This window comes from Danio rerio, chromosome 21 (genome assembly GCF_052040795.2).
Source record: "Danio rerio strain M-AB ecotype USA chromosome 21, GRCz13ab, whole genome shotgun sequence".
NCBI lineage: Eukaryota > Metazoa > Chordata > Actinopteri > Cypriniformes > Danionidae > Danio > Danio rerio.
Window position 1 is genome coordinate 32,542,075 of NC_141041.1, and position 23,590 is coordinate 32,565,664.

The 23,590-nt window shown below is 34.6% G+C and overlaps 1 protein-coding gene across 2 annotated transcripts in view; it reads right to left on the bottom strand.

The window, feature by feature from the left end:
* Positions 1-23,590, bottom strand: part of nrg2a (neuregulin 2a) — a gene marked incomplete at its 5' end in the record, with an annotated part of 166,267 nt that overhangs the window by 27,382 nt on the left and 115,295 nt on the right. The window contains 2 exon segments of one of the 2 annotated variants that reach the window (NM_001430844.2): positions 398-456; positions 19,318-19,438. In NM_001430844.2, coding sequence (NP_001417773.2) covers positions 398-456; positions 19,318-19,438 — 180 coding nt within the window. 2 annotated transcript variants of the gene reach the window in all.

The following is a 23,590-nucleotide window of genomic DNA, read 5'->3' on the forward strand; positions in this document are numbered from 1 at the left end:
TGACAGCAACTGTACTTTGTTGCTTTAATTTGTTAAACCAGGATGCAGCATCCTAATTAGGGGTGTTTTATTGCCATTATGATTATGTTACAGATTAACTTAATGAACAGCATGCATTCATACTTAAAGAAAACATGCATCATTGATTGCATTGAAAATGTTACGTAGAGTTGATTAATCAATGTGATGAAATGCTGCACTAAATAAAACTCATTCATTGTAAAATAAATAAATAAACAAATAAATAAAACAACATAAAAATAACATTAATTTGTTAGAACATTATGTATGTTATTAACCATAGCAAAACATCATTCACACATATCCTAGTTTAGCATGCAATCCAGACAGACAGACAGACAGACTGACAGATGGACGGAAGAAGAAATGGACATACGGTAGAAACTGGCCATAACGGAGGTTTGACACCGATCACCAGTATAGTCATTTGGACACCTGATGGAAAGAGACAAAACCATAGAAAGATAGAGAGGTCGAGCAGAGAGAAAAAGATGCAGAAGGAGAAGAGGGTAATAGCAAGAGAGAGGGAGAGAGGGGGGAGAAAAAGAAAGCAAAGAGAACATTAGGACAACAGCACAATTATGTACAGCAGAAACAGAGGATCCCACTGGAGGCACCACAGTGTCTATTTCAGGACAGACTTAAGCCAGCAAGCCTTGGGAGGCGGAAGAAGGTAAAGGAGAGACAGCAGTGGTAACCCAGTGACAGTCGGTCCTCTGTTTGCGGCTGTGCATCTCAAGTCAACATACTTTTATTAGGTTTGGGCATGTATAACCGCAGGGGCTCTGTCTGCAAGCACCGCGGGCCGAAGTATCCATCCGGACATCTGGGGGAAGGAGAGGTGGACAAGATGACACACATAATATACAGCAAACGCATACACAGGTACCACACAGTGAGGATGTTATGCACAATGAGGTCAGCAGTAACCATATAGTCTTGTAAAGAGCATTCCGCAGCTTTGTTTAACGATAGCACAGCGAAAGACATTTTTCTTAATTGCTGTGGTATTGTTTTTAAATATACAACAGCTGATTCTTAACCCACCTATTATCCTTGGGGTCAATTTGACCCCATTTAATCTTAATCGTATGTGCATATATAGTTTACATAGTTTTTTTTTTTTTTTTGCTTCATATTGAAGGACTTTTCCTAATTTAAAAGGAAAAACTTGGCAAACATAAAATTAATATGATATATTTTTTTCAAAGCCCTGTACCCATTTTTTAACATTGGTGTTCCTTGGGGTCAATTTGGCCCCAGGGACTTTTAGCTGTATAAAACACAAGAAATAGAAAAAAAAAATAATAATAATTGTATGAGGGGATTGGGGGGTGGGGGGGCAAATTCTTGCAAAATTATTTTTGAAGGAGGAGAAAACATAATTCACGTGGTTTACTGGGTAGGTGCAAAGCTATAAAACCTTGCGCATGAAGCTTTCTAAACTATTTCTCATTGCACTCTGTGTGCTCTCTCTTTAAGCACTCTCGATTGACTATTGCCTCTAAGCAATGGTTCTCTGTCAGCGATTTTGTCACAGGTTTTTGACATTGAAAGTGTGAGAGGAGAATGTGTCTGAAACAAGATAATCTTGAGGAGGACCCTGATTATGAGGCATCCTCCACAGATGAGAATGACAACCCTAGTGTTGACCCTCTTGTTGTCTTTCAACCACCAGCAGATACCTTTCAAATATAGGAAATTATTATAATCCCGCTCACCACTTGAAGGACAGGGTAGACTTATAAACCAATAAAAAGAACAAAACAGGCCAGATTCATGGTTGCAAGCCAGATAGACCGCCAGGCCTCCAGGAAATGTCCCGGTGTTTCCTATGGCCAGCCCGCCCCTGCCTGTTGACCGTTGCTTGCCTAACCATTCTCTGTTTAATAAGCATGTGGATCTTCAACTCTGCTGCCAGACTATTACAGTGACAGTAACGTATTATTATCGTAAACATTTTACAGTCAGTTTAACTTACCTCTAATGAATAAAACTACAGATGCCTTTTTTAACCATAGTGTACATCTAGATTTGTTTAAAATACACTTTTTTTTTTAATAAAGTTATGCTAAATAAAAGAGTACAACAAAATTGGCATGATATATTCTTAGGAAACAAATTAGGTTAATTTTGTTGTTTGAGTGTTTTCCAATAAAAATATATCCCAAATTATAAAAAGCCAGCCTCGCATCTCCAATGTGGTCGCCTGATTATGACATGGCACTCATTCATAGATTTGATTGGCCAATTATGCTTATTCATGTTATTCCAGTAAACAAATTATGGCTCATCAGTGTGTAATGAGTGCTATGGGGGCAATGTTTTCACAGTGTTAATTCCTCTAACTCAGTAACCGCTCTTGTCAGCTATCACTGTTGAATGGCCACCTTCAATCTGTAGGACAAACACAAACTGTGAGCAAGTGTTATCTTCTGTCACCAGCTTATCTGTTAAATGCCGCTTTCCAATTTAGACCGGCAGAGACAGGAGTGAACCGTGGATCAAACATCATCTGTTTTTCTACCCATGTTATGCTTTTTTTACAATATTAAATTGCTTGCTATGTGCAATGTGGTTTGTGTGAATGTACAAGTTCTGCAAAGTTGTGAGCACGATAAATAAAAAAAAAGAATCCATTAAACCATACCCAGTTTATGTTTTTATGGCAACACTTATTTTGATCTATAAACACTTTAGTTGTCAGACCTCATGTTAAGCAGAAGAACCACTAAGACAACCATTATTTTAGCATGACAAATGTCCCTCCCAAAAATTCATGTAATAATCACTGAAGCTGCAAAACTAACTTCTTACATCGTATCTGAACTTTGTTGTATGCAGAATCTGCAACTGGTTATTAGGGTTGTTCCAATAGACGATGCCATCATCCATTGCGGATGGTTAACAAAAATCGTGAGGATTAAATGAAGGATTATACACTTCCTCTTGCGCTTAAAATGTGTAGATTTAGTGGCAAACACTGTTACCTGCAAACCCCATTCCCACAGACTTTACAGTAAATGGCTTTAGTCATTTTCATAGCGGACTTAAAGCCACTGAAAGTCTATTATCCACTCTTGGAAAAGTGTAAATGGTGGATTAACATTCAGCACATGATCACTAATAAGATGTGCCATTATTAGTAACTGTGGTTAAATCTGTCAGTGTTATTTTCATTCTCTCATCTTCAGCGCTTCACATTTTCGCGGTTGTAGCTCCTGTCATCTAAAGACACAGCTGATAATAACCAATCATTCACGTTCAGTTAGAGCAATGAGCCAATAAGAAGAGCACAAAGGCGGGGCAAGCATTGCAGGCTTTTTACTTCAGCAAGTTCACATAACAACTGTTTATAGGTTCATGAGTGCTGCGTTTGGCATATTTTGGTGCAAAGATGTATTCTGCATTAATGTCTCCTAAATCTGCGCACGTGGTGAGGATTTTGCAGTGAAAACAATGAAAATGCATGCACTTCAGGAACTCCAACCGAACTCTCGTCTCCTCTACCAGCTGTGGGAAAAGCCATTGTAACGACACAGATCACGGTGCCTATTCATGCCAAAGTCCCATGGAAAAAAGTGATTGACAGGTGGTCATTTGTTTGTAACTCTATTTATTTATGGTTTGGTTATGGGTAAAGCAAAGACCACTTAACTAATATTTAACAACCACCACCACCCCCAGCCTACAACGAAGATGGCATAGTCCATCGCAATGTTTCACATTAGACATTGTACGATGCCAAATTGGTCAACATCGCCCAACCCTACTGGTTATATTCTAAATCCAATCTGTAGTCCTGCTCAAGTCATGCTTATGATGGAAGTTTAGTATGATCAACTAGTTGTTGTACTTTTATTCATCTAGCGGATGCTTTTATCTAAAGCAAATGACAAATTATGATAAAGAAAGCACTTCAAAACCCCACAGAGCAACTATATATAGATGATTTGACATGTCAGCTTAGCAAGTTTTCTTCAATTATTATTATTGAGACTTTGTAATAAAGTGTTTGTAGTAAAAGTGTCTAGTGCATATGGAGGGATTCATCTGTTGTTTTGTCATTGAATTAGGCTCAAATTAATAATATAAACTGGCTGACTTTTGTTCAACTTTAAAACAAAAGATTTCATTAATATCTTTCAATATTCTTTGTGATTTATGAACAAAAGTGTTATGTGGAACAATAAGAGAGAGTTACATTTTTAAATATATTTCCATTTTAACATTTTAAGAAAAATCATTTGCTCGGGAGGTAAATTACTGCAAGATATCAGTAAATATGACCACATTTTATTGAGCGTTAGGTCTAAATCTAACAACACTGAAAGAGATTTATACCTAAAGCAGTTCGTTGTGGGTGCACGTAAGTACAGGGCACCTGTAAAAGTCAGAAAAATCCCTTATGGCTGTCTTTTGAAGTAGGATGTGAGGCATTATGCATGACACAATACATGCAGCACACACACGAAGCGGTTGCTGAGTTTATAGAGTGTAAAATGAGCCAAGGTTCAAGCCGTAACCTTTTCACTGCACTTCTACAGAGCCATGACACCGCCTGGCACGCTGTAAAACACTGTAATGTTAAAGTCCCCCTGAAATCAAAATGTTTCCATTTTTTTGGACATCAGTATTAATGTGCTAGTCTTAAGGTTATTTATAAGCTATGGTGTGCAAAAGTTTGCATTCAGAAGATCAACAATAAGATCAACATATCTTTAGGCCGTCTTCTGATCTTCTGACCAATCAAATGCTCACTAGTATCTGAAGGCTTGGTGCTCCATTTTTGGTGTGAAACCAAAATAAGTATGCATTCCTCACGCATTTCGAATGTTATCACTCAATTAAATGGCCCTAATCAGTGATTATGGATAGATATGGACCAGTAGGGGCCTTCTGCGCCTACTAGTAGGCTCAGAAGGCTGTTATCATCCATTTACATGATTAATCAGCTTTACTAATAAAGAATACTCCTTATCCAGATCTGTTTTTACATTACGGTTGGGTTTAAGGTTGGGGTAGTGATGTTAATAAAATACAACTAATGGGGAATTTAGTAAATAATTCTTGTTAACTTCCGGCCGCAGCTGTATGTGAGCTATAGTTGATTAACCATGTAAATGGACGATAACAGTCTTAAGAGCCCACTAGTAGGAGGCCCCTACTAGTCCATATCTATCAGCTGATAACCACTGTTAAAACCCATTCAATCGAGTGATAACATTCGAATTGGCTGGATTTCCTTTGGGGTAAAAGTATTCTAGCTTTGCATTAGTGTTATGTGAATTACCATAGTGTGAACACACATAAGCTGTGTCCAACATTGCATTGAATTTAAATTTACTTCACAACTATAGGAAAATCAACCAATATATAGTTAATAGTATTAATGAAATTCGGACATACTACTGACATACTATCTGCCATTTATCATTATCACATTACCTACCTGCATCAGTAATCACTTCACTCCTTATGGTATAGTAAAGTGTCTATTGGATGCATTCTTTAACTCTCGCTGGAAGAAGTAAATCATCCAGGTACTTCTTGCCTACTGTTTTTTGAATACTCTGCATTCAGACATACTACTCAGCTCTCATACGCTTTTGTTTTCAACATGCTAAATAGTATGGAAGTGTGTAATTTCAAATGCACCAATGCTTTGCTCGTGGGCAGACATGTCAGCCCAATGAGAATCATATGAACAAGCTGGTAAAGACCACAAAACATATTAGACCTCATTTGAATAACACTAAATGCTGTATTTTATAGTGGCTGGACTTATATTGCTATTATGGACTGTGGTCGTCATATGTCAGATATGATTTAGTAATATAAACCAAATGCTATTGGCTGATTTTGAAAAGGGAGGAGCTACTTGATCTGTCCTGCCTGTATTCTTATTTCAGTAGAAATGACATCACACGTTGATCAAAGCTGCACTTTACAAGGTATTTCAGGGGACGTTTAACTACAGAGACTTGGGGAATACAGAGAGCGATGGTGAGACCACAAGCTGTTGTAGTTTTTAGAGGAGCACAAAAGGGAGAAACACTGAAGGTCCGGAGTACAGACTTGCTTTAAGTAAAATGTACGGGATTGCGGGGTCAGAGGTCTTTTATAAACAATACTGCCGGTAAATGCAAGAGGGACATAGTAGTGTGCGAGCAAAATGTGTGTCTCTCAGGATGTAACTCCTTAGCTTCATTCCATCAAATGATGAACAGATCATGTTAAGTCTGTCTATGTTCATTCTTTGCCTAAAGTAAATGATTTTAGACTTGTACTTGTCTCTTTACCTTGAAGAAATGTGCTATTGTGAAAGAAATTTCAGGTTGGGTGAAGTTTTAATTTAATCTGCTAGTCAAAAATGTTGAATTTGTGCTTGTAAAAAAAATTATAAAATACAAATAGAGCATGTGTTTTCACAAAAAACAATCTTATAAAAATATGAATATATTATATAAAAATGGAATGCAAAACGAAAACTGACTGAAGGCTTTTTAAGAACCAGCATATGCTGTTTGTCCAATCATGTTTTTTCTTCTTCCGTCAAATAAAAATATTAGGCTACCTCAAAACGATCGATTCATGTAAAATATGCATTTAATTAATACTCCGCTGTAAGTATTATATTACAAAATTGCTGGCAACATTTTTAATAGAAGTCATTAGTTTAAAGTTTATGTCTTATGATTACGACTGTCTCACGATTCGTGTGACATAGCATATAACAAATTTGTCATTTACATATGATATTGCATTAATTTGCATAAATGTTTTATGAGCTGTAAAATGAAAGCCTCAGTTTGGTGCGAATTTATAATTATGCAAACATCAAGAAAAACTTTGGATTAGTTTGGTTCGTAGATTAGGCTATGTAGTCTATTTAAATGTATATTATATTATATTATATTATATTATATTATATTATATTATATTATATTATATTATATTATATTATATTATATTATATTATTAATGTATATTGCATAAGAACTATTAATAATAATAATATGTCATTTTTCAAATGGAAAAAGGTTGGTTAGTTGGTTGTAGCCTACACTAAATCATCAATTGCCTATTTGTTGAGTTTATGACATGGTTCCAGGCAGCACAGAGGCGATCAGCATCAGCGCTGATTTGTCAACTCGTCTGTGTCAAACTTTGACCAGAAATATCCTTCTTTCAGTTAATATAGTTTTCTATGAAACAGTGACTATTTCACTTTCATTTTATTTAGGCTAGATTATTATTTTATTTAACAAAAAAACACAATCTCACGGCAACTAGTGTTTTGGTGCTGAAGCATATAGCGGACTTAAGCACTTCACCCAAAGGTTATTTGTTAGTCTTTATTTCTTTAAATAGTGTAGCCAAGTTGTCTTTTAATGATCAATGAAGGAATTAGAATGCTTTGTTTCATTGTTTATCTTTATTTACAAGCAGCAGAGTATTTACAGCTAATGTATAGGCTATTTCTGTCATTTCGCATCCCGTCCCTTTGTGCAACCTGGTGGCATGGTGGCATAGTCGCATACTGCGGCCATACCTAAAAAACATGTTCTTTTTTCTTTAGAGCGGCGGCGGTGCATGTTGTGGCGGTAATGGTCACATTAAACTCTCACCTACTGTACATCCCAGTTTTTAGAGTTTAAGTTTAGTTAAATTAAAATATCAAGGAGCAATAATTATTAGTACAAACTACACAGACATACATAAAACATAATAACATTTGTAAACGAAAAAAAGTTTAAAATATAAAAAATTATGTAAACATTTCATTCATATAATATTCAATTTGATAAAAAATGGGGTAGCACATTTTATTAACAATACACTAAAAACCATTTATTAGGCATTAGCAAATAGTGATTTCATTATTTGTAAAGCATTAACTCACTACAGCTACAGTATTCTCGCGATGTGCTTAATTGTGTTTTCATACTTTGTTAATGATTCATTATTCATTACTATATTAGTATTGTATTATTTACAACCTAGTTATTTAAGCATAGTTTGGGGGGGGGGGGGGGTTGAATAGTTAATAAACTATTCAAATTTACATTTATATATTAGTATTCAGGGATATACTAATAGTTAGTTTGTATGTTAATAAATGTTTTATTAACCAAACTTCATCCAGTTTTGTGACCTAATCTAAAGTGAGGACTAGTTATGCTTTTTAAAAGCATTTATTGATCATTTACTAACTCATTCTGGACCTTAAAAAACACCAGCTATGCTTAAATACAAATGGTTTGTAAATAATGCAATATTTAATTTAGTAATGAAAAATAAATCTGTCACAAATTATGAAAGTACAATTATTAAGCACATTATAAATGTGATTATACATCAGGAATACAGCATTTGTAACTGCAGTTATAAACTGCTTACTAGCGTCTATTAATGTAGAGTTAATGTTTAATAAATAATGAATTTACTATATGCTAATGCTTAATAAATGATTCATAGTATGTAATTATAAAGTTTTACCAAAAAAAGTTGAACTTTTGATAGCCTTTGGTTGTTTTTTTTGTAGTCAAAGTAATTATAAAATGTTACAGTATTCTCCCAGTCTCTTTAGTCCTTTTGCATCTTTGCATGATTATTATTTCTTCAGATGAGGTCTGTTTTCTCCACTATTTTCCTCATCTAACCCCTCGAGTGCCCCGTCTTCAGCTTTGGACATGCATTTTTCTGTCTTTGTCTCTGGCAGTGGGAGCTGAAAGACTTTCTTTAACAAAAACCTAGAAAGGCAGCGAATGAGACATCGAAAGAGTGATTTTTATTTTTATTTTTGCCAGAACTGCGGACTGTAGAAATAAACCTGAAGAAGATAAACATCACGATATTCCAAACAAACCTCAATGTCAGGAACACAGATATCAGTTCCAAGAACCCACCTCCAGCTGGTCAACCAAGTGTGTGTGTGTGTGTGTGTGTGTGTATAAATAAATATATAATTGCTATTATTTTAAAATTAAACTAAACAAAGAACAAAAGAATAAATAATTAGAATTTTTTATTAAAGAAAAATGTAAAAACATTAAAGAATTTTTTTTAACACATTATAAAACGCTTAAACGTTCTAATATATCTGTGGCATTTTCAAGAGATATATCAGTCAGAAAGAGCTGTTAAAGTTAACAACAGTCCTTACATTTAAAGTGCAGTAAACTGTATAACAGAAGGAACTGCAAACAAAATAAAATGAAACCCTAAAAATAGCTCCCCCAGTCTGCTAGTTAAAACATCTTCTAATCCTGTTTTAAACACACATCTGTCTCTAACCAGAACCCAGGATCAGTCATACATAAATATTAACCATGTGATTAAAAGAGCTGAAACGCATAACATGCATACATGAGCTGAATTTTGTGAATAAATGTAGTTTATCCATTCAGTTTAGACTGATTGTGCTCTGTTTACTCCCCTTCAAGCGGTTACAAACTCTTAATGGAGTTCTTTCTTTTTCTGTTGAATACAAAATTAGGTGTTTTGTAGAATGTTCATATAAGGGAAAAAAATACTATGGAAGTCAATGACTACAATTTTCCTTCTGCTTACCCTATTTCAAAGGTTGCCACAGCTGAATAAACCACCAACTATTTTGGTATACGTTTTAAGCAGCGTATGCCTTTCTAGCTGCAACCCAATACTGGGAAACACCCATACACACTCATTCACACATTAAAGCCAATTAAGTTCAATTCACCTACAGTATAGCGCAAGTCTTTGGACTGTGGGGGAAACTGAAGCACCCAGAGAAAACTCACACGAACACGGGAAGAACATGGTCAAACTATAGCACGTGACCTTCTTGCTGTAAGTCGACTGTGCTAACCACTGAGCCACCGTGCCAACAGTTTTACAAAAATATCCCTGAAAATATTATATTTTGAGTCAAAAAGAAAAAAAGCAACATGTCTGGAACAAGTGAAAGATGAGTGGAGAAAATTGTGACAGGATTTACATTTTTTGGGTGAACTGGCATTTTAAGGCACAGCACTACAGGCAAAAACCATTTTATGCGCCTGACAAGTCAAAGATGTTGGGCTTGGGTTTTCATAGATTTTCTCTTTCAGTCTAATGCAAAGACTATCCAAAACACACCTTTTAAATGTTAATTTCCTTTTTTATCAGTAGTTTTCAATTACAAAAGGCTGCCTTCTTTTTTTCTGCTGAAATGAGGCATGCATTTCTACTTCAACTGAATACCAGATTCATTTTCATTTTAATTCCTGTCTGTATTCTGGTTTTACCAAGAATTTAGTTTACACATTTTTTTTTTGTTTGTTTAACGAAAGATTGTTCATACATAATTTGCCTGATCACACATCAGCATACGGATTATACAACATTTTACTCAACATTTATTTGAAAGTGTGAACGTTTTATTTCTGTCTGTTTATGTTTTCAGACTTATGTGATGATTGATAAAAAGAGGTTCCCAAAATCCCCTTCTTAAAGTTCTTAGGCTCCATGGGGCCGTTTATATATCACATCTAAGCTATGCAATAATTAGCTGCACTCACAGATGAACCCCCATTGACAAACCCTTGCTGTAGCTCTGATACAAGAGAAACTTAAAAAGCACTGCAGTATTTCAACCCAATCTCATGAGAAAATGTAACTATTTTACTTATATGGCTAATTCGTACAAATTCATATGATTTAATTTAGAACATACATGTTGTGATGTTTTTAACTCACACCGATGAATCAAGTTAGGGAAAAGTGTACATGTTATTTGAAATAACAAACTTAAGCATGCAGAAGATTTGATGTTTGAACAACCCCTAATATAAAAAAAACAATAATAAACAAGAAAATTTAAAATATTATATAGTAAATGGTAATTATTTACATTAATTCACTTGCGTTGTATTGCCTTAAATGGTAAAGCTGCAATAAGTCATGTCAAAAAATACAAAAAAAATACAAAAAAAGCAAGACCAACAATTTAAGCTTTCTTCTGCACGCTATTGCCCTGTTTCAGGTCACTGTAACTCTGTAAACTGAGATGACCAGCACCAATCCTAAAGGAGTTTGTTCTGACCCAGAAGCCTTTGCTTTACAGAATCTGTCTGAATGAATCAACCAATGTCAAATTCATCCTGCACAAATGTCATACCTCAACAACACTCTCATGGAAACACAGCCTGATCTCTTGATCTTCATTGTGTTGCATAATGAAGGATGCATCTGGTCTGAAGAGAAGCACCGCTGTTATAAAACACACTTTCCAAGCAGCTGTTTTCATGCACTAATATTTGGAAAGTTTAATGGCGCTTTCCACGAAAGGAGTACACAAAGGGGCCTGGAGCTCTTAAAAGAATCAAACTCTCATTTTTTTTTTTTTTTTTCAACAAGTGGTCAGTGAAAGGAGGCACTTTACTTGTTAATCGTCAACCTCACAAGGTCACACTAACTTTTATATCAAAGTTTATTTCTGTATTTTCCCATTTTGCCTGTCAACAAAAATTGGTACATGAAATATAGAACTTACTGTCCAGATTTGAGAAGTTCAAATTAAAAATGAATTCTTTTTTTTTTTTAAATAATTTTAGAATGAGCTTAATTTAATGCAGTCAATAAAACTATTTTTAATAAACATGTTATAATTATATTATTTATACATATGACGGAGTACAAATTATTATTTTTTTATTATTTATTAGTATATTTATAGCTAATTTATAATTGTGTTAAGAGTCCAAACTAGGCTCTACCAGAGTTCACAAAAGTAAAGAATACTACAAAACATTTTAGAGCATACATATTTAAATATTACACAGGGAGCAGAACAGTGGCACAGTGGATAGTGCTCTCGCCTCACAGCAAGAAGGTCGCTTGTTCAAGCCTTGGCTGGGTCAGTTGACATTTCTGTGGAGAGTTTGCATGTTTTCCCTGTGTTCGTGTGGGTTTCCTCCGGGTGCTCTGGTTTCCCTCACAAGTTTAAAGACATGTGATATAGGTGAATTAGGTAAGCTAAATTGGCCATAATCGATGTGTGTGAATGGAAGTGTATGGGTGTTTCCCAGTAATGGGTTGCAGATGGAAGGGCATGCACTGCGTAAAACATGCTGGATAAGTTGGCGGTTCATTCCACGGTGGTGACCCCAGACTAATAAAGGGACTAAGCTGAAAAATGAAAATGAATGAATGAATATAGCACAGATAAATAATATTTCTGTTAAATAAAAATATTTAATGGTTATCACTGTTGCCCCACAGCAAGAAGATCTGTGTGAATAAGTGTGTATGGACTCCCATTACTGGGTTGCAGCTGGAAGGTTATCCACTGTGTAAAACATATGCTGGATAAGTTGGTGGTTCATTCTGCTGGGGCGACCCTTGATGAATAAAGGGACTAAGCCGAAGGAAAATTAATCAATGAAAACTAGTAAGAAATGTTGGTCCCACTTTATATTAAGTGTCCTTAACTACTATGTACTTGCATCAAAAAACAAATACAATGTACTTACTGTGTTTATAATGTATTTGAGAACACTTGTGGTGCTCTAGAGTTGGGATAGGGGTTGGGTTATGGACAGGTTTGGTGGTATGGGTAGGTTTAAGGGTGGGTTAAGGTGTAGGGAATGGTCAGCAGTGTATTTACAAATGTAATTACAGAAGTTAATCACAGATGTAAATACATACAGGTATTTAATCAAGCATAAGTACACAATAAATACATGTATTTACATAATAAGTACATTATAACAAACTATTAAATCCTGTGTAAGTACATATTAGTTAAGGCCACAATATAAAGTGGGACCGAAATATTTAATGTCCATTACATTGATGTACAATATCAGGTCACAGATTAACAGTTTATATCAACATGTAAACACTGTATGATTTTAATTAAATGCTAAATAAAATAAACATGGTCAAGACCTCTGAGATTAATTAGTTTATCAATTAAATGTAAAAATTAAACAAATACAAATAACAACACTATAACACTACTCAACTGTTTAGCTGTAAATAAGGGTTGCACCTGTAAGAGTATCCGCTGGGTAAAACATGTGCTGGATAAGTTGGTGGTTCATTCCCCTGTAGTGACCATTGTTTAATAAAGGTACTAAGCCGAAAAGAAAATGAATGAATGAATTTCAAAATCTAAAGTAAACAAAATTAATGATTTGACCTTAGCTTAGTCAAATTATTCAAAACGTTAAAACGGTCTGGGACGATAAATCAATATATTCATTGATCAATTCTTTGATTTTTGAAAGGCATCATGATTCTTTCTGGAATAAAATTTGAGATGGCTTTTAATACCCGATGGCACTTTGGACTAGTTTTTAATCGTAAACTCATGTGATCATGAAAAAAAGCGCTTGTGCTTTTGATCATGATTTTGGCCACTCGATCAGAGCATCTTTATTGGCGAGTTAATTTGTTTATGTTTCTATTTAACTCAGCGGGTGTTAATCTTAGGTCTGCATTTAGCAATAATATCAGGGGTCATAAAAAACCAGCACTGAAAACCACTGGGACCTCAGTCTGCGGCCCTTCAGCGCTGACCCGTGAGTCTGTTTGGTCCCACTCCTATGTAAACATGTTGGAGCTGCAGCCCATGAAGTACCCCTCCTCACTAAACCATCCCAGCAAGAAAACAATTACAGCCTGGCTCATTTACTACCTCTTCACTGCATATGTGTGCATTTCAGAGACAACCGGGTAGGCATAAATATGAGGTGGCTTGTATGGCCGGAGTGTAATTCCTGTGGAAGTCTGGCCTAGATTGAATGAGATAGCTTTGTGGCCACAATTCCCAGCAGGCCTTGACTGCATTATCTGACTTTTCTGGCCCCGTGCCTCACCCGTGAGTGAATTAGCCGCAGCAATTGAGTTATTGCTCCTTCCAATTTGTACACAACTTATTGAATGGCTGTTGCAGACATGTCCTGGACGCTTGCAAACAGCAGCTTTCCAGATGCACACACACACACACACACACGCATGTTTGCTTTTGTGAGTTGGGGGGGGGGGGGGGCATGCATTGATCTAATGGGTTTTATAATGCACAAACTGGATGCTATAACATCCTTGTATACCAACCCTAGCCCCAACAGGAACTTTGTGCTCTTTTACATTCTCAAAAAAGGTGTACTTTTGTATCATTGTATGATTTATATGCCTTTAAAAACAATGAGCACAGAGGGCAATGTCCTCATAAGGCACATTGTCCTTGTAATGCCTGTGTCATACCAATACAAATCTGAGTGCTAACAGGGCTGTTTACAGCTGCTCACGTCATGCATTTTCTCTGATCATACAACTATGTGAGCTGTCAAAATGTTTCTGTTTACATTTGACCATATAAATGTTCCTCTGCTAAACAAGTCCAATCTTAAAATCCTAAACTACTGTATGTGCAAATTTAAATTGAAATGAAATGGAATTTAAGATTCTTTTTTTATTGTGACGTACAGTACATCTACTTGAAACAATCCTAAAATGATCGTCTTTGGGAACCAATAGGATTGTTGAAAGATGGGCGTTGCTACAATAAAGACTGACGAATGGACAAATTCAGAGTAGAAACGAGACCCTCACTGATATGGCTAAAGAAATTTCATGTGACCAGGAATTGAATAATGCTATGGTATTTGTTTGATGAAAGTTGATGAGAGTAATTGAATTTTTACAAAATATTGAAGTGCACAGATTCATTGTTTATAATAAGAACTACTACTGTATATACATATAAAAAAGTATAATTTCATGGCCACTTTAGCGTATGTCGACTAATACATTAAATATACAATATTGTACTTAATTATTAGGATATTTTTAAAGAAACATAAGCTATATATCTAATTCAGAAAACAACTTATTTCATATGTAGGCTGCAGGAGGCTTTGTACTTCACTCTATAGTAAAACATCATAACTAACTCACAAGGCATGCTCTGCACACACACACACACGCACGCACACACGCACGCACGCACGCGCACACACACACACACACACACACACACACACACACACACACACATACAGTGCTCAGTATAATTGAGTACACCCCATTTTTCAAATGAATATTTTTATCCATTTTTTTGTGAATATAGCCAATGTATTTTGGTGCACTTAAACAAAACAAATTTATTAAACAGATTTGTATATAAATAATAAATAATATTTTTAGAAATTGAAAGATAATACAATTAATGTTGTAACAAATTCTTTCCATTTTTTCCTTCTCTTAATTTTCCTCGTTTGTAAATTTTTATTTAATATTTTTCTATAACATAAATTTGGGTGTACTTGTTTTTGGACCGTTATCGTAAGTTATTTTGTACTTATATATGCTAGGCAATGTAATCAATGTGTGTGTGTACATGCCAGCAGGTGCACTTGTAACATGGCACAATAACAGACAGTCTGAAATAGCTAAAAAGTAGAAAAGAAAGAAAGAAAAAAAACTATGGTTCACTGCTTAAAGGCGAGACACTGCAGGTAAAATCACCGTTTTTTTAATTAGTTTTTGTTATTAGTTTTTGTTATTTTGTTTTATTTGTAAAGTGTTTTTTTTTTGTCTGAATATATAGAAAGTTACATTTTAGGTTTTTTTTTTGTGTCATAATTTATCAGTTAGTGTCTGTAGATTTTAACTACAATACATATTTTTAAGGCCTTTTTTTCAAAATAAGTAGTATTTTTCTCCTATATGTCCACTTCAGCAGCACTTACATACACCAAACAGCATAGTTTTATACATCTCTATATTTTGAACATTTGTACAGAGGGATATAAGGTCTGCGTAATAAATCATTTCAGCATCGATATCGCAAAGTGATCATTTGCAATAGTCATATCGGGAGAATATGCAATGTTTGGATGTCTGGATTATAAAAATCATTTTACAAGTGTTTTGAGGCCTGTGACTGTGTGAGGGTTTTAAAGGCGTTCGGGCCTAAGAAATTGTCCCATTTGTAACTTTGACAAATTAATAACGATTGATTTAAAAAAAAAAAAAAGACTATGCAGTATTATTTTACATTTGCTTATTCAATTACTGCACATTTCAGTTCAGATCGACTCATCAGAAAACGCTATTTATATAATTTGCATCGTTTTAATTTAATTTATCTACGTTTGTAGATACTGCCCTACAGAATCATCCCAATCTATCTAAAAATTTTCAATCAAATTTATCCAAGTCTTCTAGTGAAATTGTTGCAATATATATCGCAGTGTGAATAAAAATATCGCAATATTAGATTTTTAAAATATCGTGCAACTTTAAGGGATATGTTTATACATAACCTAGTTCGCAGTATTTTCTAAATAACAGAGTGGTTTAAAAGATACATAAAATCCTCTCTGTAAAGACAAGTCAGATTTCTGTGCAAGAAAACTATGCAAATTAGTGCATATTTCATTAAATAAAGCCATTCAAATGTAAACATCATTGTAGAAAGCATTTGCAACTCTTAATATGAACATTAAGTAGGAATTGTATGGTCATAACTATTATATAATAGTTTTATATATCCACTATCTCTATCCACCTGCAGTATCTCGCCTAAAGACCGCATAAATAGTTGGACTCGCAAACAAACTCATTTTGTCATTTGTCATCTCGCCCTTTCGCGGCTACTTGGATTTGTTTTGATGATGCGGCCGAAAATATTTCTTTCGGCCCATAACAAGATGTCCTCAAGCGTCGGCGTCCTTTTCCCCCCTGTGATTGAAATGTAAGCAAACGGACCTATTTACCTTGTGTGCGGCCTCTGGCTCTCGTAAATATTTGCTCCAGCACTAAAGCAGCACGACATGGCATTTCACAATGGTTTGATGCACATCGCTCCAGCACGCTAAATGTGGGCTGCCAGAGCGGGACCAGAGGCCTGTTTTTTTAGTGTTTTGTTTTGTTGTTGTTTTTTTCGATTCCCCAACAACATCACAGTCGTATCGCACTTATTAACATCTGCACAACTGAACCAACCCGACATGAGTGAAGATAACGCTCCAGATGGACAGAAAAAAAAGACAGTGAGAGTTTCAATAGAAAACGATGGAGTTGATTGAGGTCATTTGGACATTGCTGGAAAGAAATGAGAAACTCCAAGGACTTGGGATTATTACTTCACTTACCGTGCCGTTTTCTTAATCTTTCACTTAGAAACATTATGAAGAATAGGAGGAAAATTATGTAAGAATATCACAGGATAAATGGGCATTTCTGTGATCATAGGTTTAACTGTGTTCTTGTGATTGATTTGTAGATATTTGATGGTCATAATTAGACCTGCACGAAATCTGCGTGCACAGAAATCCATAGATTTCTGCAGATTTTTAGCCAATCAATCAGTTTACCTGTGATTGGTGTGTAAATTTATATTTATTTAATTTTTTTAAAAATAATTTCAGTAGTATTATTGACATATGAAACTGTTCAAATGACTTATTTATAATACAGTTTGTAAAGTAATATTTTCTGACTTTTAGTAGATATATGACATGAACTTACTTTGTTTCCAAAATAAATTAATCTAATCCGCCATTTATTGTAAGCATTAAATAAAAGTTAAAAACCTAAGCTTTATTATTTCATTTATTAAGTTTTCAGTTACGATACTCCCAAAATCATTTTGCATAAATCCGCAGATTCTTTCTGGCCCTAGTTACCATGTATTGTCAACTATCAGCGTCATTTGTTTAATAAAGCCCATAGATATATACATTAGATGTCGCCTACCCTGTTGTTGTCTATTGGAAGGGATGCGTCAATAGAGCCGCCATTTTAATACAGGGTAGCGCTTCTTTGAAATGAATGCGGTTGACAAGCTGCAGTGGAGGACTGTGGCCATCCAGAGCCAGAGATATATACATATATCTATGATTGGGAGTTTTCCCGTAGGTAGGTATGCCTTTTTTTTTTTAATTATAAAAATTATAATTTTACATGACTTTTCTACATTGATGCATAAGTGATCGCACAGGCATTTCTGACAAAAAGCTTGTGTTTGTGTGTATGGAAATGTATTATCCACCCTCCCTGTTAAATTTGATCTAATCCATGTCCTGAAACACATCCCCTCTCCTGCTTTCATTTCTCATACTGACGGAGGGAGTGATTCGTTTGTGAATGAATCTCTATTGTGAATGACTTGTTTACTTAGCCGACACAAGTTTGCAGCATCTCGTTGTCATATTTCATTTGCATTGTTTGCTGATTTTATTCAACAAAACTAGCATAAGCTGAATATTTAGTGCGAGTTGGTGCTACTTTGCCTTATGGTGAATGCGGTAAGTGACTGTATTATCATCAATAACGTGACCTGTTTAGCACAAAAGTTCATAACATACAAAAACGTAAGAAAAAACAAATCTTACGTATCAAATATTTTGCCTTTGTGCTGCGTTTTCTTTGTTTGCTTGTTACTACACCCCAGCATCAAAGTCCAGCATCTTCAGATAGGCTTTAGTCTTGACTAGTGTGGTTAAATGACATTTGTCCTGGGAGCACTGTATAACTGTGACGGCGCTATTGACGCATGCTCAGGGTCCGTATGCGATATCTAGTGCATATATCTATGAATAAAGCAATCATAAAATATCCATTTATATCCGAATGAAAGGTCAAAGTAAAAAAATGAATTAAAGATTTAAAAATATTTAACTGATAAACGATTACAATTTTCAAACAGCACAGACTATTTGATGTTCGGTAAAAATTATGTTTGTGATTTAAAAAAAAAAGGAAGAAAAACATTTATTGTATCGCAGTTAAGCTTATTTTTATTCCCTTTTTAGATAATTATTATAATCTTTTGCTTTATTTGTAAAATGTATGCATATCATTCAATGATTAAACATTCACTTTCAATCTTATGCACAAAGAAACACCCATCCATCAAAATACATACATTTTTAAATAAATGGTATGTCTTTTCTATCACAACCTATAATATTTGTAATTATGCTTTACCTATGAGATATGATTGTTAAAAACACTCAATTATTTGAATTATAATAAAAATAAAAGTTAAAATGTAAGTAATAAAATAGTAATGTTGTATTATGTGATATTATTTTATATTATATTATATTATATTATATTATATTATATTATATTATATTATATTATATTATATTATATTATATTATATTATAAAGTGCCCATAATTCAAGAAAAAGTAAACAAACTAGTTATTGAATCCCTCTGTTAAACCTGGATCTAGCTAAAGACAGAGAAAATCCAAGAAAGGATCTACCAGGGACATAATCCATAAAGAGACTTGACAGAGGAGAAACTCACTTGCAGGACAGCTGATTTATACCATGTATGTAGTAACAGTCGCCGCCATTGACGCAGTATGTCTTCTCTGTGTCGTTGCATCTTCTGGCATGGCCCGAACCCGGAGATACTGTTGTGGTTACTGTAAAAAAAAAAAAAAGATATGAAACATCAGCAGGCCACCAAAAGACAGAGCTTTCAGTAAACAGTACATTGCGCAAGACCCCCAAAACACACATGTCAGTTGTCAGATAACATTCACTACATAACATTACATTTACTGATAATTTATCATATTTCGACTCATGTCCCGCTGCTTACAATAGCAGTCATTCACTAGAACAATGACTCAATGGTTTCCAGTGCAAATCTCTGTGTGCATCTCTGCTGAGGATCCAGACGCTCGATGGGCAAAGATAAATATTTCAGTGAATATTTCTGGAGTCTGTCACACCACCTGCTCTGGGTGATTCACACGTCTGGAATGAATCTTACTGTATTATCAGAGCAATGGTCAACATGTGGCAAAATACTGTGCTTTATGAGTAAGAAGCAAATAATAAGAAGGGATAAGTAAGGATAAATATTAAGAAAACTGTACATGGCAAAATAGGAAATGGCCATAGGAATGTGTTTATCTTTGGTACTAATGTCAAGTAATTTTAAATAATTATTGTAATTTTGTTTTATTTTATAATCTGAATGAAATGTAATCTGCATATACAGTAGACTAAGACTTTAATTAATTATCTCAGTTCTAAGTAACTTTGAATAGAAGTCAGTGACAAATGACTTGTGTTTTTTAAAATGATTTTTCTCTTTTCCCCCTGTATTTTATTATGTTTCTGATTGGTTTGTTAAAAGTCAAAACAAAATCATTATTGTGCAAGCTGGCATGTACAAACCATGTTTAATTTAATTTTAAGGCTAAAATATTAAAACATCTGAAAACTGTTTCAAGATTTTCTCTGTTAACATTTGTTCAATTTTATAAAGTTAGTAATAAAATTTCTTCCAGATTTCAAACAAAATAACTCTATTTATACTATTTGTAATACTATATATTTTATTATAATTTATTATAATACACAGTATAATAAATACTGATTGTTTTTTATCTCAAGAAAATGACAATTGATCAGAATAACAAATATTTTTATTGGTTATGATTGAAAATCTGGGTTATTCCATCAAATAATTAATCCTTTTTTGTCTAAAGGTACAACATTAATAGTGTTAATATATATATATATATATATATATATATATATATATATATATATATATATATATATATATATATATATATATATATATATATATTAACACTATATAAGAGAGAGAGAGAGAGAGAGAGAGAGAGAGAGATTATGCAATAACAGCACTCCTAGAGCCTCTTCACCCACATAGAGTGACAGCAGATCAATAAACTCGCTACAGTTTGACAAATATTCAGCTGTTGGACAACATAATGTACTTCTTAGCCTTTTTAGTAAAAATGTACTTGTTTGGATTGCAACTATGCAGTTTATTTATAAGGATAGTGGCTTTTTTAAATATTTATAATCATTGATACAGTGCGTCTTCGGCCATCAGCCTGTCATTGAGCAGAGCAAAGAAAGTTGACGTTCTGCCACAAGATGGTAACAGAGACTGCATAATAAGCCTTTAGTGGAGAGAAAAGTGTAAATGTCAAATTACAGCTGATCAAATCATTTTAAAACAGCTAAGTGACATTCTAAGTCGATCTTTCTCTTTTGTATGTTGTAGTGCTGTATTTATACCATAGTAATCTGGTAGTGTTTGCTTTTTGGGGGGTTAATTATTGTTATATCCAGATTGCAACAGAGAAACACTGGAAAATCTCTGTACACAGATGGTGTTTCATGCTGTTCAGCCTTGTAATCTAAAAAAATGGAGCAAACTCACCTGCTTTGTCATCACTTTAGACATTACGCTAAAGAATCATTCAAATACTAGCTCTAAAGTGACGTTTGTTGATTAGCAACGGTTACTGCTGTTCTGATGTCAGCTGCAAATGTGAATAAATGGCTGAAGAAGGTAGTTCCTCGTACTCAAGAATTTTTGAGACTGTTTGATTTTCATTTTTATATACACTTATGCCATCGAACTGTTGTATAAACGCAATATCACACTTGTAGCTGTGCAATATGGCTGTATTTCATCACTGGTGGAAAACTAAAAGGCATCACTAACCAGATGTGTAAAATAACAGTTGGAAGTTGGAAGTTTCAAACTAGACGCGCACATTTGCATGTTATTTAAAATTTAACTATTAAGATGCCACTCTGTGGAGTGGCAGTAATATGAACAGTGTCCTGTCATAGCTGGACGCCGCCGACTGAACACTAAACTTTATGAAATCTATGTTTGAAAATCTAAAACTTCCAAAAATTCAAAAAAAAAAAAAAAAAGAAAATTTTTCTTTGGAAAAAATGTCAACAGAAGTTCACAGAAGAAAAAGAAATCGAAAAAAAAAACAAAAAAAAAAACAGAACAAGTGGTATTTTTTTTATGTGTTTCCAAAGCTGTAGACACACACCATCACACACATACACTACATACATACATGCATATGCATAAATGTGTCGTCCATAAGCACACGATGATTGAATTTGTAATCGTAAGCAAAAAAGTGAAGACTGACAGAGCAAACACATTACGCACCCATACCTCCACTGTTCCCAACCGCTGTTAAACTAAACTACAAACACTCATGTCATCACCAGGCAATTGATGTTCTTTCAAACACGCGATGGTTTCTGCTCAGCGCAGCACAGCGGAGCATCTCTGTCAAGCTGAAACGCCGTTCAAAGCAAATGTTTAGATGGAACATGCTTGTTTTAATCTCGCTAATCACAACCAAAAAGACTAACGTCTCTCTTCCAGCATTTTTAACAGCATCTCTTCACCACATCAAGCACGCTGTTATTTTTGTAGAAATATTTAGACAGAAATATTAGTATAGCCACATTAATGTTGTTAGTTCGGCTGGTTAGCACAGTTCCTACACCATTTAGAAGAACAAAATCATTTTTGCACTAATGCCTATTCAAAATTAGCCATGTAACCTCTTTGCAGGCTGTAAATGTTCTTCGTATTAATTATACACACCGAGGGATGAGTTAAAATTATAGTGTAAAGTAACTGACATACATGCCACATGTGGTATTTCAATCTAAAGTGGAAAATAAGCAGGAATATTTATAGAACTAAAGTCAGGTTTCACGTTCAAGGCAATCCATTGCAGACCTCCAAGCAAATCTTTATTCCTCTAACAGATTACACAAACATGAACTCATGAACATGTCACCCAGTATGCTGAATCAATTAGCCAAGCATGAGAGTGTGAGCTAACATTATTGGAGAGAGTCATGGCTTTCCATGTTCTTCAGCATGATCTTAAATCACATACTCCAGAGTGGTTTAAGATCCATTACTTTATATCTGAAAACATCTTACTGCTATTATTATTGGCAGATTTATTTCTCTCAAATTTGTACACAGGAAAATGTACATGGTTACTTGTTCTGATCCAATAAATTGCAATCTTTGTAGAATTAAAAAAAGTATAAATTTGACCCCAAACGTTTTTAGTAGTGCTGTAAGTTTCCTAAAAAACATTTTTGTTTCTTTTTATTCAAAAAATGACCAAAGACTTGCTATGAAAAGTGTGAAAGTTAGACAGCATAAAGGCCAGAAATTCAACAAAATATGTCATCATGTTACCCTTCGCTTTCTCTCCACAAATGAAAAAAAGATGACAGTCCAGAGCTCCAGATGTCCAACCGAGAGCAGCTCATCGTAGGACCACAACAACCCCACACATACACACATGCGGAACAGCCGGCTGCAGTCAGGCCAAGAAAAGGGAAACGTTAGCAGATGTGGAAGTGTACTCCACTGCGTATCGGGGCCCTCCCTGATATCAAACATGATCTTGAGGTACTAATGTTACCACATCAAATCATATTAGTGAAATCAGATCACTGTTGAGGTTTGGATTACGGGGGCAAAAACATACTCAACCTACTCGTTGACTTTGATGTTCATGAAACTGCATGTCTAGTCAGGTCACATTGTGTGGCTCTGGAACCCTAGTCAGCTTACAGAACATCTTGTGCCAGTTTGTTGAAGTAAATACAGCAGGCCGTGTGGAAAATCAGCAACATTTGGATGAGATGGTCTTGCATAAGTTGGATGTACGTCACATGTTTAATGAGCATACAAGTGTATTTACTTGCTTTTATTTACACGTTTTTAGAGTAATTGT